Here is a 14,792-nt window from a genome sequence, read left to right as displayed (position 1 = left end):
ATATTTAGATGATAAATATAATTGTTATAGAGTTTATACTGACGGGTCCAAAAGTGTGAATGCTGTGTATTCTGCATTTTATGATGTCCAGACTAAAAAAACTATGAATTATAAAATTAATAGTATTTGTAGCATATTTACAGTCGAAGCGTATGCCATTTACAGAGCTTTGGTATATATAAGTGACATACCCAATGTCAGTAAATTTATTATTTATTTAGATATTATTTAGATATCTGATTCCCAGAGTGTCTTAATGGCATTATGTGGCTCAATCTTACTGTACAAAACAAATTATATTTTATTTTTCATCAAAGAAATATTACACTGTATAAGTAGTAAAGGCAAAGTGGTAGAGTTTAAGTGGGTGCCCTCCCATACCGGTATTTTTGGAAATGAAAAAGCGGACGACGCGACGCTTCTAAATCTATGTGGGACGAAGATCACACGGGCAGCTTTCGAATGCCATTTACGGACTATCTTCCTATATTTGAAGAAAATTCAAGAAAAATGTGGCAACAGGTATGGGGAATAACTTCTCAAAAAAAAGGAAGATGGTATACTACTATACAGAGTAATCTGCCCTCCCGCCCCTGGTATACTAACATGAAACCCTATACGGAGAGGAAATTCATTACCACTATAAACAGAATGCGATTTGGTCATTGCCGAACTCCATCCCACTTATTTAAAATGAAAATAGTTCATCAAGAATGTTGTCCACATTGCTCAAGTCCCATCGCAGATCTCAACCATCTTATTTTATCCTGCCCCAAGTTTAATCAACAAAGAAATATCTTTATTAATAAATTAATGGAAACAGAATCCAATTTTCCTAAATCAGTACCAGAATTATTGAAGAAGATGATATTTTATCGACCAATGTTCCAGTATGTGCGATCTACGATTGAAGAATTGTAATTTTTAGTTTGAAATTAGAAAACTTGCAACATGAATAATTTTAAGAAATTGTATTTTATGGAAGACGGGCTCAATGGACTTGTTTCCAGAGCCGTAATAAATAAATAAAAAAAAACCCTTTTACAGAAATTTCATGTACTTCTAATTAAGGCTGTATGGCTAAGAGCCTTTGCCTTCTCCTTAAGGAGTAAATCAAACCAAAAAAAAAAAATGTACTTCTAATTAGAGTTTTGACAGCTCCACTCTATAAACTCTCTTTGCTATAAACAATCAAATTAGGAAGTAGGAACCCTCAGAACAAGAACAAGCATAGAAGGAATCTAAATTACCCTCATATACTTATCCTATTTTTCAAATAGGCCAAAACCGTTGAAAAGAACGAGACAAATATTATGTTGCTAAGGTCGGCTTGCGTACACTTTAAAATAACCAAATGGTTACCTTTGGTCCTCTTTATGATGCCGAATTAAAAAGCAAATAAAATGTCAAATGTTCTAACTTGCCAATCCCAAACAATGTCACAAACGCGACCACACAATTTAGTTATGTTATACTTCAACGCGTGCTTTTCAAAAGTGGCTACATGTTTTGTAATATTTTTGTTGTTAATTTTAATAAATACACAGTGATAAAGCGGTACAATATAGCCCTAGGAACAAGCAATGGCCTGCGTTATTGTGGGGTGTAAATCTCATTCTTCTCGTAAAGAAAATGAAACTGAAATCATCAGCTTCCATCGGTGAGTAAACAAAAATCGAATATATTTGCTTAAACCCTGTATATAAGTGCAAAAGTGTTATTAATTATACTTTATTATGCTGTAGTCATATTATAATCTGCTGTTGGCCATTCGATCCAGTCATTATTAAGTATTTTTCATTTTTACCAATTTACGTAGTCGTGATCAATAGTGTTGTGCTGCATATTCTGTCGATAACATAGATGTTAGTATATTGTAGTTTACTATTTTGCATAAATTGCCTTTTACTTTCAATGTATGGTGGTGTAGTGGTAAAAGCCACTTGGAAACCGTGCGCGAAGGCTGGGGTCGAGGAAACTATCTGATTTTCATAGTGTGTTTCATACAATGTGTTTCATTGCAGATTCCCTACAGATGATGCTATGAGGCAAAATGGATCGTTTCCATAGCTCGTCCCAATTGGCATTGGAAAAAAACAGCACCGTGTTTGCTCTAAGCATTTCGACAAAGTTTTATTAACATTGAAATAAGTTATCAAACATATGTGACATGAATGATACCGGTTTGTTTTAATTTTACTGTCCCATTTTAGTAGCTTTTGTCAAATCACACCTCTTGGGTATCTTTTAATCCCTAAGAACAGAAGGCGTACTGGCTTTCTCCTAGACGAAATTCCGGCCGATTTCTTGTTTGATACTTACAGCGGTTTCCATTCCTTCCGAAATTTCTAACATTTTCTTAATTTAATAATCTAAATGCTAAACCATTTTTGTGTGAATGATATTGGTATGTTGTAGTGATGTTTTGGTACTTGAATACCAAATCAGGGTTTTGATATCTTTTTAGCCTCTATCTAAAATAGCAATTTGCAACGGTTTGTAGTTGACTGACCGAAAAGTGTTTATTTTAGCAGGTCTGTGAATTTACCATAGCCGATAGACAAAGCATCTATCGATATCGATAAGATGTCAGAAGGGATCGCAACACAATTAAATTTCTTGCTGTCTAAGACAGAGTACGCTCAAATGTCATAGTGTTACTTCTATGCTTGTCATTGTTCTGAGTAGGAACCAGATTATCTTTCATTTCGCTGAAATTAGAAATAAATTTTTAGTCTATAAATAATATAAATTTATATTTCGACAAAGTACAAAATTAATATAGTCCTGTTTGGTGATATGCAAGCAAAAAAACGCTACGTTCTTCTTTTTATATCTTGCGCATTTTTATTATATTTTTATTATGGGAGTCACCATTTAAAAGCTGACATAATCCAAAAAGACGGTCATGATCTTCCTTCTTTTGCAACATTGGATGAATTAACAGAATTGCCTTCTAAGTTGAAACGGCAGCCTACTATAAAAACAATACCATGCCGCATGGAAACTTGTTTCGACTTTTCAAAATGCGGAAACGAACCCAAGATATATGTTTATCCCAGTGATGGGCCAGTTAGTGCGTCGTATCGTAAACTATTATCGGTGGTGAGGGAATCTCGCTTTGTCACAAGGGATCCTAATGAGGCTTGTTTGTTTATCCCTGCAATAGATACTCTAGATGCGGATCCTTTGTCTCCTGAACATGTATCAGATGTAGCCACACGCTTGTCTCGTTTACCTTACTGGAAAAATGGGCGTAACCACCTCATATTTAATTTATATGCAGGCACATGGCCTGACTATGCAGAAGGGGCTTTAGGATTTGATCCAGGAGAGGCTATCCTGGCAAGAGCCAGCGCCTCGGAAACTATATTCAGGGATGGGTTTGACATATCATTGCCATTATTCCACAAGGAACATCCAGAACGTGGAGGCTTGCCTCCAGCTGCCACAGGAAATCCGTTTCCTGCTCCCAGGCGCCACTTACTTGCATTCAAAGGAAAAAGATATGTACATGGTATTGGAAGTGAAACAAGGAATTCCTTATGGCATTTACATGATGGTAACAATCTCATTTTGGTAACAACATGTCGACATGGAAAGTCCTGGAAGGATTTACGAGATGAACGCTGTGATGAGGATAACAGAGAATATGACAAGTAAGCATCTATCATAATATTTCATTAATTACAAGTCCTGACCAGCCTGTATTTGCTACACATTTATAGATGTAGAGATATTCAGACATTATAGCATTATCATTCATTTGGCGATAGCCTAGTTGGGTGTGGAACGGACTGCCAAGACGAATGTCTGCAGGTTCAAATCCCAAGGGCACACACCTCTGACTTTTCTAAAATCATGTATGTATTCTTTGTGAATTTATCGTTGCTTTAATGGTGAAGGAAAACATTGTGAGGAAACCTGCACATCTGAGAAGTTCTCTATAGGAATTTCGAAGGTGTGTGAAGTTTACCAATCCGCACTAGGCCAGCGTGGTGGACTAAGGCCTAACCCTCTCAGTAGTAGAGGAGGCCTGTGCTCAGAAGTGGGCAAGTATATAATACAGGGCTGATATTATTATTATATATTATTATTCAGGTAAGTATTATAAAGTTCCTAAAATTCTTAAAGAATACACTATTTTATTAGTTATGTGGTTAGTACTAGAAATAAATGAATCTGATTATTGTATAATTCAGCATTTATACCAAACATAGTGTTGGTGGAAGTGGTGTGCTTTTTTGTAAGACTTTTTGATGTGTCATAGCCTAAAATGAAATTGACTACTATGAATACTTTATTTGAAAGTTGGTTTTTATGAGGAAACCAGTTTATATAAGTGTTTATGTGACTGTTGTGCTCATATTTTTTACCTGCCTAAAATACAACATATTAAACAATCAGATATGATGTGTGGTATTATAAATGTGTTAAGGATGTGTTTGGTAAGCAAAAGTAATTTTGTGACATTGTGAAGCCATTTTATCTATACTTTATACCTATAGTTTTACCCTTATACTAATTCAACAACCATTTATTGAATATTAAGTGTTGCTGCCAACTTCACCTGCATGAAATTTATTTTCCATAATAAAAGTAATCTATATTCTTTGTTATAATTTGAATGCACTCTGTACTAAATATCATCAAATTCAGTTCAGATTTAGACATGAAAGTGTAACAACAGACAGATAAAATTACTTTTGCATTTATATTAGTAGGGATATAATTGTTCTTCCCTTTTACTTATCTGCATTAAAAGTAGTTTTAAATTTTAAGGTTTGATTATGAACAGCTCCTGGCTAATTCAACATTTTGCTTGGTGGCTCGTGGACGTCGCCTTGGTTCATATCGCTTCCTTGAAGCTCTAGCGGCTGGTTGCATCCCTGTGTTATTAAGCAATAGCTGGCGATTGCCCTTTGATGAAAGAATAGATTGGAAACGAGCTGTTATTTGGGCAGACGAGCGGTTATTATTGCAGGTTATTATTCATTTATGTATTGATTTTGCAAAAATCACTTCTGTGGCACAAATACACTGATGGTAAGAAAAGGCTAATAGTTGAGTGCCTGGCATTGATTCGCGATAATGTAACTTGCTTTGCAGATACTCTTCACAATTATATCTATACTATTACTATCTGATCCGACAGAAGTTGTTCCGTCTAACTATGAATTTGAAGTGCGCATTCTATCAATCGCTAACAATTATTTCAAACAACTGACAGTTATGGAAAATTAAATTATTGTCGTTAAGTTTTCTTAAATTTTCTAATTTTGCGCGCAATTTTTTGAAATTTATCTTTCATAAGAACCTTCTCCTGACAATAACAAACACAACAAAAAAAAAAATATTGTAAACGGTCCAGCCGTTCACGCGTGATGGCGTGACCAAGTTGGATAGCCCTATGTTCGTGGAGTGCTATAGGCTATATATCATCACGCTATACCCAATAGGAGCGGAGCAGTAATGCCTAATCTCAGGAACTACCGGTCCGAACTGAAAAATTCTTTTTGCGTTGGGTAGCCCTATGTTCGTGGAGTGCTATAGGCTATATATCATCACGCTATACCCAATAGGAGCGGAGCAGTAATGCCTAATCTCAGGAACTACCGGTCCGAACTGAAAAATTCTTCTTGCGTTGGATAGCCCTTTGTTCGTGGAGTGCTATCGGCTATATATCATCACGCTATACCCAATAGGAGCGGAGCAGTAATGGCTAATCTCAGAAACTAGGAGTTTGAACTGAATAATTCTTTTTGTGTTGGATAGCCCTTTGTTCCTGGAATGCTATAGGCTATATATATCATCACGCTATGCCCAATAGGAGCGGAGCAGTAATCGCTAATCTCAGGAACTACCGGTTCGAACTGAAAAAATATTTTTGTGTTGGATAGCCCTTAGTTCCTGGAGTGCTATAGGTTATACATCGTCACGCTATGACCAATAGGAGCGGAGCAGTAATGAAACATGATGCAAAACTGGGACAATTTATTAGTTTTGAGAGCTTCTGTTGCGTGCGCTGCGTAAACGGTTAAAGTTATGCAACAATAATGTATGACGGGATTGTTCCTTTTAAAACGTTCTACAAAAATATATCATAAAACAAAGTCCCCCGCTGCATCGGTCTGCCCGAACGTGTTAAACTCAAAACTACCCAACGTATTAGGATAAAATTTGGTATGGAGACAGTTTGAGACCCTGGGAAGAACATAGGCTCCCGGGAAAATATATAGCGTGACTTTTATAACGGAAAACTTTATAACGCGGGCGGAGCTGCGGGCAAAAGCTATATATTATAAAACAAAGACCCCAGCCACATCTGTTTGTCTGATTGAACGCGATAAACTCAAAAAATTACCCAATGAATTTAGATGAAATTTGGTATGGAAACAGATTGAAACCTTCGGTAGAACATAGGCTCCCGGAAAGAGATATTTCAGACAGATAAGTACATTTTATGTTTTCTTGGCCTGAGTTTTGACGAAACGTCTTTTTCCGCACTCTACGAAGTGAATTAACAAGATAATAGTTTCATCAAGTTAAAGGAAAAGTGATTATTTGATTGACCATCGCTCTCATACGGCCATCTTACTCGCTTTTACCTTATTAGCTATACATTCTTATAATTCACTAGCTTTTGCCCGAGTGAGAAAGTTTTCCGTTACAAAAGTCACGCTATATATTTTCACGCTATATAAAAACTTTAATTGTTTACTGAGAGCATGCAACGAAAGCACTCAAAAGTAAATAAATTTTCCCGGGTTTTGCAACATTTTTCATTACTGCTTTGCTCAAACAATCAAACAAACTATGCAGCTTTATATAATAGTATAGATAAAAATTTGGAATCTGTGAATGCAAGTCAAAATTAGTCTCCTAAGACGCTTATCTTATATAAAAGGAGGCTGCCTACATATTCGGATCATGCCGTGACCGCGCCATGAACGTAACAGTCACTGAAAGAAACACGACGCGGACTACTGCGTCCATTAAGACGTATTACCAGATTACAATGTCTCCATGTACAGGGTAATCACCGTAATTCCTTCGTAATCTTCCATAATATACCGTCAAGATAATAATCTTCTTAACTTGACTCTATATTACCATGTCATATTTCATCGTATTATTGTGTATTAATTGCATTTAGTGGTCGGAAGTACTTAGTAATATGACCCAAATTACACAACGGGGATCTATTTTTTCTCCTGCCACCTCCAGTGTATAGTACGCCGATCCAAAATATAGTACAATACTATATATTATAGCACGGTTGGCAACCCTACCCTGGAGGAAAGTTGGGAGGAGAGATCTGGGGAACGGAAATGTGGGGGAAGTAAAAGGAATCTTATTAGAATGGACGGATGGGAGAAGGTCCGAAAATGTTTGTTTGGGGGTGCTCTGGTGTAGTGTGTGTGCTAAGAGTCCGGGTTCACACAATAAAGACACTCCTTCACATAAAACTAATATTTATTATTAGCACTAGTAACACTACAGTCTACAGTTTATAATTACTAAGAAGTTGCACTTGTTTACCTCTATACCTTACTCGCTCTGATGCACTTATACGCACTGTTCTTCCTTCACTACTCGCTCTGATTTACATGGTTGCTTTGGATTCCCGAACTGACGAGGCATGATTCCCCAACCCTTATACATATGGGTCGGAGAATCTTGACATCGCGATGTACAAAATTAAAGAAATTGTACAGCGCCATCTATTGCCCTAATTTATAACTACCGTACGTCATTACTTATTACAACGCCATCTTTTAGTTTTCGATGGATTAAATTGTCTATTTTATTAATTGATCTTTGAACATGCCGCCCACCAAGACCATTTAGTGACGAAATGGTCTTCACAATTCAAATGTTGGACTCCGCCCACCATGGCAATATAAATGTACTACATTACATTTGTACTTATCAATGAGCGAATATAAACAAGTATGACAATATCCTAAATAAACTTAACTTAATGACAACTAAATTAGCATTGATTTGGTTACAAATACAGAAAACCTTAACTAATACTTATTATCTAATTACAAATAATTCTAACTTAGTAATAACAGTCACTCATTAGCAGGTAAAATACATAGTTTGGACGTAGGTCGTTTGATGATTGACGACTTGGTGCGTAATGTAACCACACGAGTAATTTGATCTTGCCCTGGGTGTTTTTCTAGTATTCGACCTAACAACCATCGACTAGGTGGTAAGTCGTCTTCCTTAATTAGTACTATATCTCCTATGTTTGGTTCTGGGACTTTGTTAGTCCATTTATATCTGTGTAAGAGATTTGTTAAATATTCATTACTCCAACGTCGCCAAAAGCTTTGATACATTTTTTGAAGTAACTGCCATCTACTAAGTGAATTGATCTTCGAACTTTCATAATTAGGATCAGGCACTGCAACTAATGGTTCGCCTATTAGAAAATGTCCTGGTGTTAATGGAAGAGGTTCAATCACGTCGGTGTTGTCCATGACCGTTATTGGTCTAGAGTTTAAACAAGCTTCTATTTGGTTAAGCAGTGTGGTCATTTCTTCAAACGTGAGCATTGAATCACCAATAACTCGCTTGAGGTGAAATTTTGTCGATTTTATGCCCGCTTCCCAAAGACCTCCAAAGTTGGGCGCGTGAGGCGGGATAAAGTGCCATTCTGTGCCATGGGTTGCTAATTCCGCAGCAGCCGACTTGTGAGCTGCCTTAACTAATTGTTTAAGTTCCTTGGAGGCACCTACGAACGTTGTGCCATTATCACTCCATAAATGGGAACAATGACCGCGCCTGGACACGAACCTTCTGAAGGCTGCTAAAAATGCTTGAGTACTCATGTCGCTAACTAATTCTAAGTGTATAGCACGTGTGGACATACATACAAATAGACAAATATAACCTTTGTAGGAATGATTTCCTCTTCCTTTACTTGTTCTTATATTGATGGGTCCCGCGTAGTCTACTCCGCTGTTACTAAATGCTCTAGCTGGAGTACAACGAACTGATGGTAAAGATCCCATAAACTGCGTTCGAATTTTTGCATTTTGTCGGACACACTTTACACACTTATTTATGTGTTGCTTGACAATACTTTTGCTTTTATAATCCAATAAGCTGTCCTTAAATAATTTAATGTTAGTTGAATACCTCCATGTAACGTAGCCTTATGCGCATCTGCCACTATCAAATTTGTCAAATGTGAGTTGTGAGGTAAAATTATAGGGTGTTTCGTTTGTTCATCTAATTGTGACTTTTCTAACCTTCCTGTAGCTCTGATTAATCCCTTTTCATCGAGATAGGGACCTAATGCACTTATCTTGCTTCCTTTTAACTTGAACTCTTTATTGTTCTTTTGCAGTTGCGTATATTCTTCCCAAAATTCCTGCTTCTGAACTTTTCGTATGCAACACAATAACGCTTCGTCTATCTCGGTTTTGCTTAAGTCTAATTTATTGTATTCTTTTCATTTATAAAACCGTCGACAGTATGCTATGACTCGTATCAACCTCTGTAATGATGAATATCGTTGTATAATGCTATCATCTTCAGTTTTATTAAGATGTACCTTTATAGCTTCTTCCAGATCAACTTTTAGATCGTTTGGTCTTTTGTATATTATCGTCTTTTCTTTAAGAAGTGAAGGACCTGAAAACCAAAGCGTATTCTCTGGTAACGAGGCCGGTTGAACTCCTCTTGAAGCACAATCTGCAGGATTTTCTTTGGATGACACATGATACCATTGAGACGAGTCTAGTGTTGTTAATATCTCGGAGACTCGATTTGCTACGAAGGTCTTCCATCTACTGGGGTGGCTACTTAGCCATGCAAGAACTACTGTTGAATCAGTCCATGCCCTTATCTTATTCTTCTTTATTCTTAGTATTTCACCTGCTTCGGCTAACAATTTTGCTAGCAGTACTGCACCACATAGCTCTAAGCGTGGAATGCTAACTTGCTTGATCGGCGCAACTCTTGTTCTGGATGTTAACAATGAGACATGTATCTTGCCATCATCATCTACTATTCTTACATAAATCACAGCAGCATACGCTAATTTTGATGCGTCACAAAATCCATGGAGTTCTATGTCAGCAGTATCTTTCTTTATATGTAACCATCGTGGAATACGAACTTCAGATAATTTTGGTAACTGATTTCGATAATCGTCCCAACTTTCCTTTAAATCTGCTGAAATGGGTTCGTCCCAATCGACACCTGCCAACCATAACTTTTGAATAAAGATTTTTGCAACTATCACACTCGGTGCAATCCATCCCAGTGGGTCATATAACCGGGCGATTGTAGACATAATTGACCTTTTTGTTTCTGGTTCACTCTTCTTGGGTAAATTCACAGAATATCTAAAATTATCATCGCAACGGTCCCATGTAAGACCTAATATTTTCGTAATGTCGTCTATTTTAATTTCTTTACTGAACTTTTCTGTGTTCTTTTCTATGTTGTCTTTCTGCCCATATAACTCTTGTTTATTACTTTGTGTTAGGAAGTATGACAATAATTCTTCATTGTTACTGTTCCATTTTTGTAGCTGAAATCCACCTCTTAAAAGTAAATCGTTCATCTCTTTATAAAGTGAGGCTCCTTCCTTAGTGTCAAAACATCCAGTCATTAAGTCATCCATGTAGAATGATTCTTTTACTTGTGGTGCGGCTATTGGGTAATCCTTTGCTTCATCATCACTTAATTGTTGTAATGCCCTAACCGCTAAGTAAGGTGCTGAAGCAGTACCAAATGTGACTGTCATTAATTCAAATTCCTTAATTTTATCTTCAGGATTATCGCGCCACACAATGCGTTGAAATTTAGCATCTTGTTCTGCTATCCGAACTTGACGATACATTTTGACAATGTCCGCCACCATAACAATTGGATAGATTCTCCATCGAAAAACTAAATGTCTTAAATCTGGCTGCAATTTAGGACCTACCATTAAACAATCGTTTAATGAAACCCCTCGCTTATTCTTGCTGGAAGCATTAAATACTACTCGAACCTTTGAGGTTGATTTATCCATTCGTACAACAGCATGATGGGGTAAATATACTGCTTCGTGTGCCTTTTTCGTCCTTTTCTTCAACTGTTCGCATGTGCCCTAGTTGTAAATATTCGTTAATCACTTTCTTATAACTGGCCTTGAGTTCCAAGTCTTTCGAGAGTCTTTTTTCCAATGATTTGAACTTAGCTATTGCTATCTCCAATGATCCATTGTTTTGACATTGGGCAAAATCTTCTCGGAAGGGTAAATTTACAATATATCGCCCTTCCGGTGTTCTATTTGTTGTCCTTTTGAAAATCTCTTCACAGGCTTGTTCTTCTTCTGACCCTGTTGATCTTGGTAATTGTTCCTCTAATTCCCAAAATTTCTTTAAAATGTCTTCTTCTGCTCTAGTATGCAATACTGAAATAACGTTCGAATTTTCTTTATCTTCGCTTGACCTCTCATTGACAGTGCCTGATATTATCCATCCGAGCTTCGTACTTTGAGCAATAAAGTTTCCGTTTGGACTCCTCTTCATGCCTTCTTTTAGTATGTGGCTGTACACATTGGCTCCAAACAACATATCAATTTTGTTCGGAATGTTGAACTCCGGATCTGCCAAAGATAAACCATTTATTTCTATCCAATCAAATGGCTCTAATTTCCTTTCAGGCAGACATGACGTGATATTTTTCAACACGTAGGCTTCAATTTGCAGTTCAAAGTTCATGTCGACTCTTGATCTTATTGTGATTGTAACCATGTATCTCGATTTCATACAGTGTTCTCCTCCCAAACCCGTAATAATACCATTTGCAGGGTTTTTCTTTAGACGTAATAATTGAACTGCTGCTTCCGTTATAAAACAAGCTTGTGACCCTTGATCAACCAAAGCTCTTAGTGTTGAATGATTTCCTAATCCTGACTCGGCATGCACTAACGCTGTGGCTAATAAAACTTGTCTGGGCCTGAAGGTCTTGCGAGTCGCATAGCACGAAACTATTGGAGACTTTGCTGTATCAGATTCATTTTTTTCTTTGCTCTGATGTATCAGTTGGTGAATGCAGTAGAGAATGGTGCCTTTTGTTACATATTTTACAACGAGCTGGGTTTCTACAGGAGTATGCACTGTGATTACTGCCCAAACAATTAAAACATATAGATTTTTTACTGACGAAATCGCGTCGTACTGCATAATCCTCGTTTGCAAACTTTTTACAAAAGCAAAGTTTGTGCTTGTCATTGCAGAATTCGCATAACCTATTTGTGGCTATTAATACTTTCGTATATGGACGGTTGGAGTCAGCAGTTGCATGTTGCGTTTGTACTTTCTTAAATTCTATATTTTCGAATGCACGAAAACGACTTTCCATAAATTCTTTTAACTGATCTAATGTAGGTAAATCGTTCGATTGATCATCAGCGGTTTTTAGTTCCCATTGCTTACGCGTTTCAGTATCTAACTTAAACGATATTAGGTGAATGATCATGATATCCCATGTGGTTACATCAACACCAATATTTTTAATGCGTCCAAACAGTCATTGGTGGTGTCTAATAAATCTTTTATAGCAGACGCCGATTCAGCATTCATTCGCTTTTGACTGAATAACCGTTTGAGAATGCAATTGGCTAAATATTTTTTGTTGTTATAACGCTTTTCTAATAACGACCAACAACGACTGTAATTGGCGCTCGTAACAGGAGTGTTTCTTAAAAGCTTTTCTGCTTCGCCTACTAAATGCGTTTTTAAATAGTGTAACTTTTGTACATCATCTAAACTATTATCATTGTGTACTAATGAAGTAAATAAATCACGAAATGTTGTCCATTCAGAATAATTACCAGAAAAGGTTGGAATCTTAATTTTCGATAACTTTGCCGCTGAATTTGTGTTCGACTGATTGCCTTTATTATTGTTACTGGTTGGTTGTTCCACCTTTTCTGATAAATTGGATGCTAACAAAGACTTATAAATAAAGTAATTTTCCTCACAATTTTCATAAATGTTTTGCGTAACATAAATTGACTTTTCTATTTCTTCTAATTTCGAGTTTTCATACAATTTGAGATTATTTGCTTTAAAAGTTTGCCAGTCTATTTCTAAATTGTTAATTCTTGTTTCTACGTATTCTTTTGTGATACGATCTTTAGGACTCTTTTGAAATTAATTAAACCTCTATTAATAGAATTATGTATATTAACTTGTGCATTGACGAGCCCTTGCATTGTTACAACTATTAAATTAACTACTTAATTAACAAATAAATAAAATAATAAATATTAATAAATACTGCTCTGCTCTGCTCGGTTGCTTGTACTTGATGGCTCCAATGAAGTTGCTGGACCCGCTGCTGCACGTAGCGCTGCGACCCGCAACGTATGGTGACTGGTGAACTGACAGTAGAGGACACTGAACTTTGCTTTGTAGAAGTTACTGAACTTTGCTTGGTAAAAGTCACTACTACTTTGCTTGGTAGAGGTCACTGAACTTTTGCTTGGTAGACGTCACTGAACTTTTGCTTGGTAGAAAGTCACTGAACTTTTGCTTGGTAGAAAGTCACTGAACTTTTGCTTGGTAGAGGTCACTGAACTTTTGCTTGGTAGAGGTCACTGAACTTTGTATCGTAGAAGTCCCTGACCTTTTACTTGATAGAGGTCACTGAACTCTATCCGGCTCGAAGGACCAATGTTTGGGGGTGCTCTGGTGTAGTGTGTGTGCTAAGAGTCCGGGTTCACACAATAAAGACACTCCTTCACATAAAACTAATATTTATTATTAGCACTAGTAACACTACAGTCTACAGTTTATAATTACTAAGAAGTTGCACTTGTTTACCTCTATACCTTACTCGCTCTGATGCACTTATACGCACTGTTCTTCCTTCACTACTCGCTCTGATTTACATGGTTGCTTTGGATTCCCGAACTGACGAGGCATGATTCCCCAACCCTTATACATATGGGTCGGAGAATCTTGACATCGCGATGTACAAAATTAAAGAAATTGTACAGCGCCATCTATTGCCCTAATTTATAACTACCGTACGTCATTACTTATTACAACGCCATCTTTTAGTTTTCGATGGATTAAATTGTCTATTTTATTAATTGATCTTTGAACAATGTTCGTGAGCCCTCATAGGCCCCAATGTTTAGTAACAACCATAAATGTATTTATACTGGATTGTGTGACTAGGGCTGCGGCAATACGTACATACCATCGGTGTGAAGACCGACGGCACAAGAATTGCTTCGGAGGCATCTCCTTAAGTTGGTTTTACTGATTTAAGATAATATTGTGTTACAATACACTATTTCATCTTGGCAACACGGAAATTCTCGATTTGGACATGAACACACTAGAATAACTTTTGAAAAACAAAGTATTTCCCCGTTGCGCCGCATGCGCGCAACTGGTTTGGCAACGTCGTGTTTCATGCACGGTCGATGTCGAAACGGTTTAGTGGGCATAGTCTCATGCTTTTCAATACAAAAAATATTTATTTGCATGAGACGCTCTTAGCACGGTCATAGTCTGAAACAGTGTTGTAGGCAGGCTCTTTTAGTTGCCATATTCGAAAGTTCCAAGAATCTTAATATGTCTATTCTAGAAACCCAAACAAATGTCAACAGGGTTTATTCATATAAACGTAACAACTGCTAACAATTTTGTCAGAGAAATACTGATATTATAGGCTTTTTAAAATTGTAGGTACCAGAGCTTGTGCGCTCAGTGCCGCCTGAGCGTATACTTGCACTGAGGCAACAGACACAGTTCTTA

General features: G+C 36.9%; 1 protein-coding gene across 1 annotated transcript; it reads left to right on the top strand.

The window, feature by feature from the left end:
• Nucleotides 1-2,629: 2,629 nt before the first annotated feature.
• Nucleotides 2,630-14,792, top strand: LOC119193491 (exostosin-1-like). The gene is made up of 2 exons (XM_037447105.1): nt 2,630-3,659; nt 14,724-14,792. The coding sequence occupies exons 1-2, from the start codon at nt 2,800-2,802 to the stop codon at nt 14,770-14,772; spliced, it is 909 nt and encodes a 302-aa protein (XP_037303002.1). The 5' UTR covers nt 2,630-2,799; the 3' UTR covers nt 14,773-14,792.

Source organism: Manduca sexta, unplaced genomic scaffold (assembly GCF_014839805.1).
Source record: "Manduca sexta isolate Smith_Timp_Sample1 unplaced genomic scaffold, JHU_Msex_v1.0 HiC_scaffold_587, whole genome shotgun sequence".
Classification (NCBI taxonomy): domain Eukaryota; kingdom Metazoa; phylum Arthropoda; class Insecta; order Lepidoptera; family Sphingidae; genus Manduca; species Manduca sexta.
The sequence above is the reverse complement of the archived record's forward strand: the minus strand, read 5'-3'. Positions and strand labels throughout refer to the sequence as shown.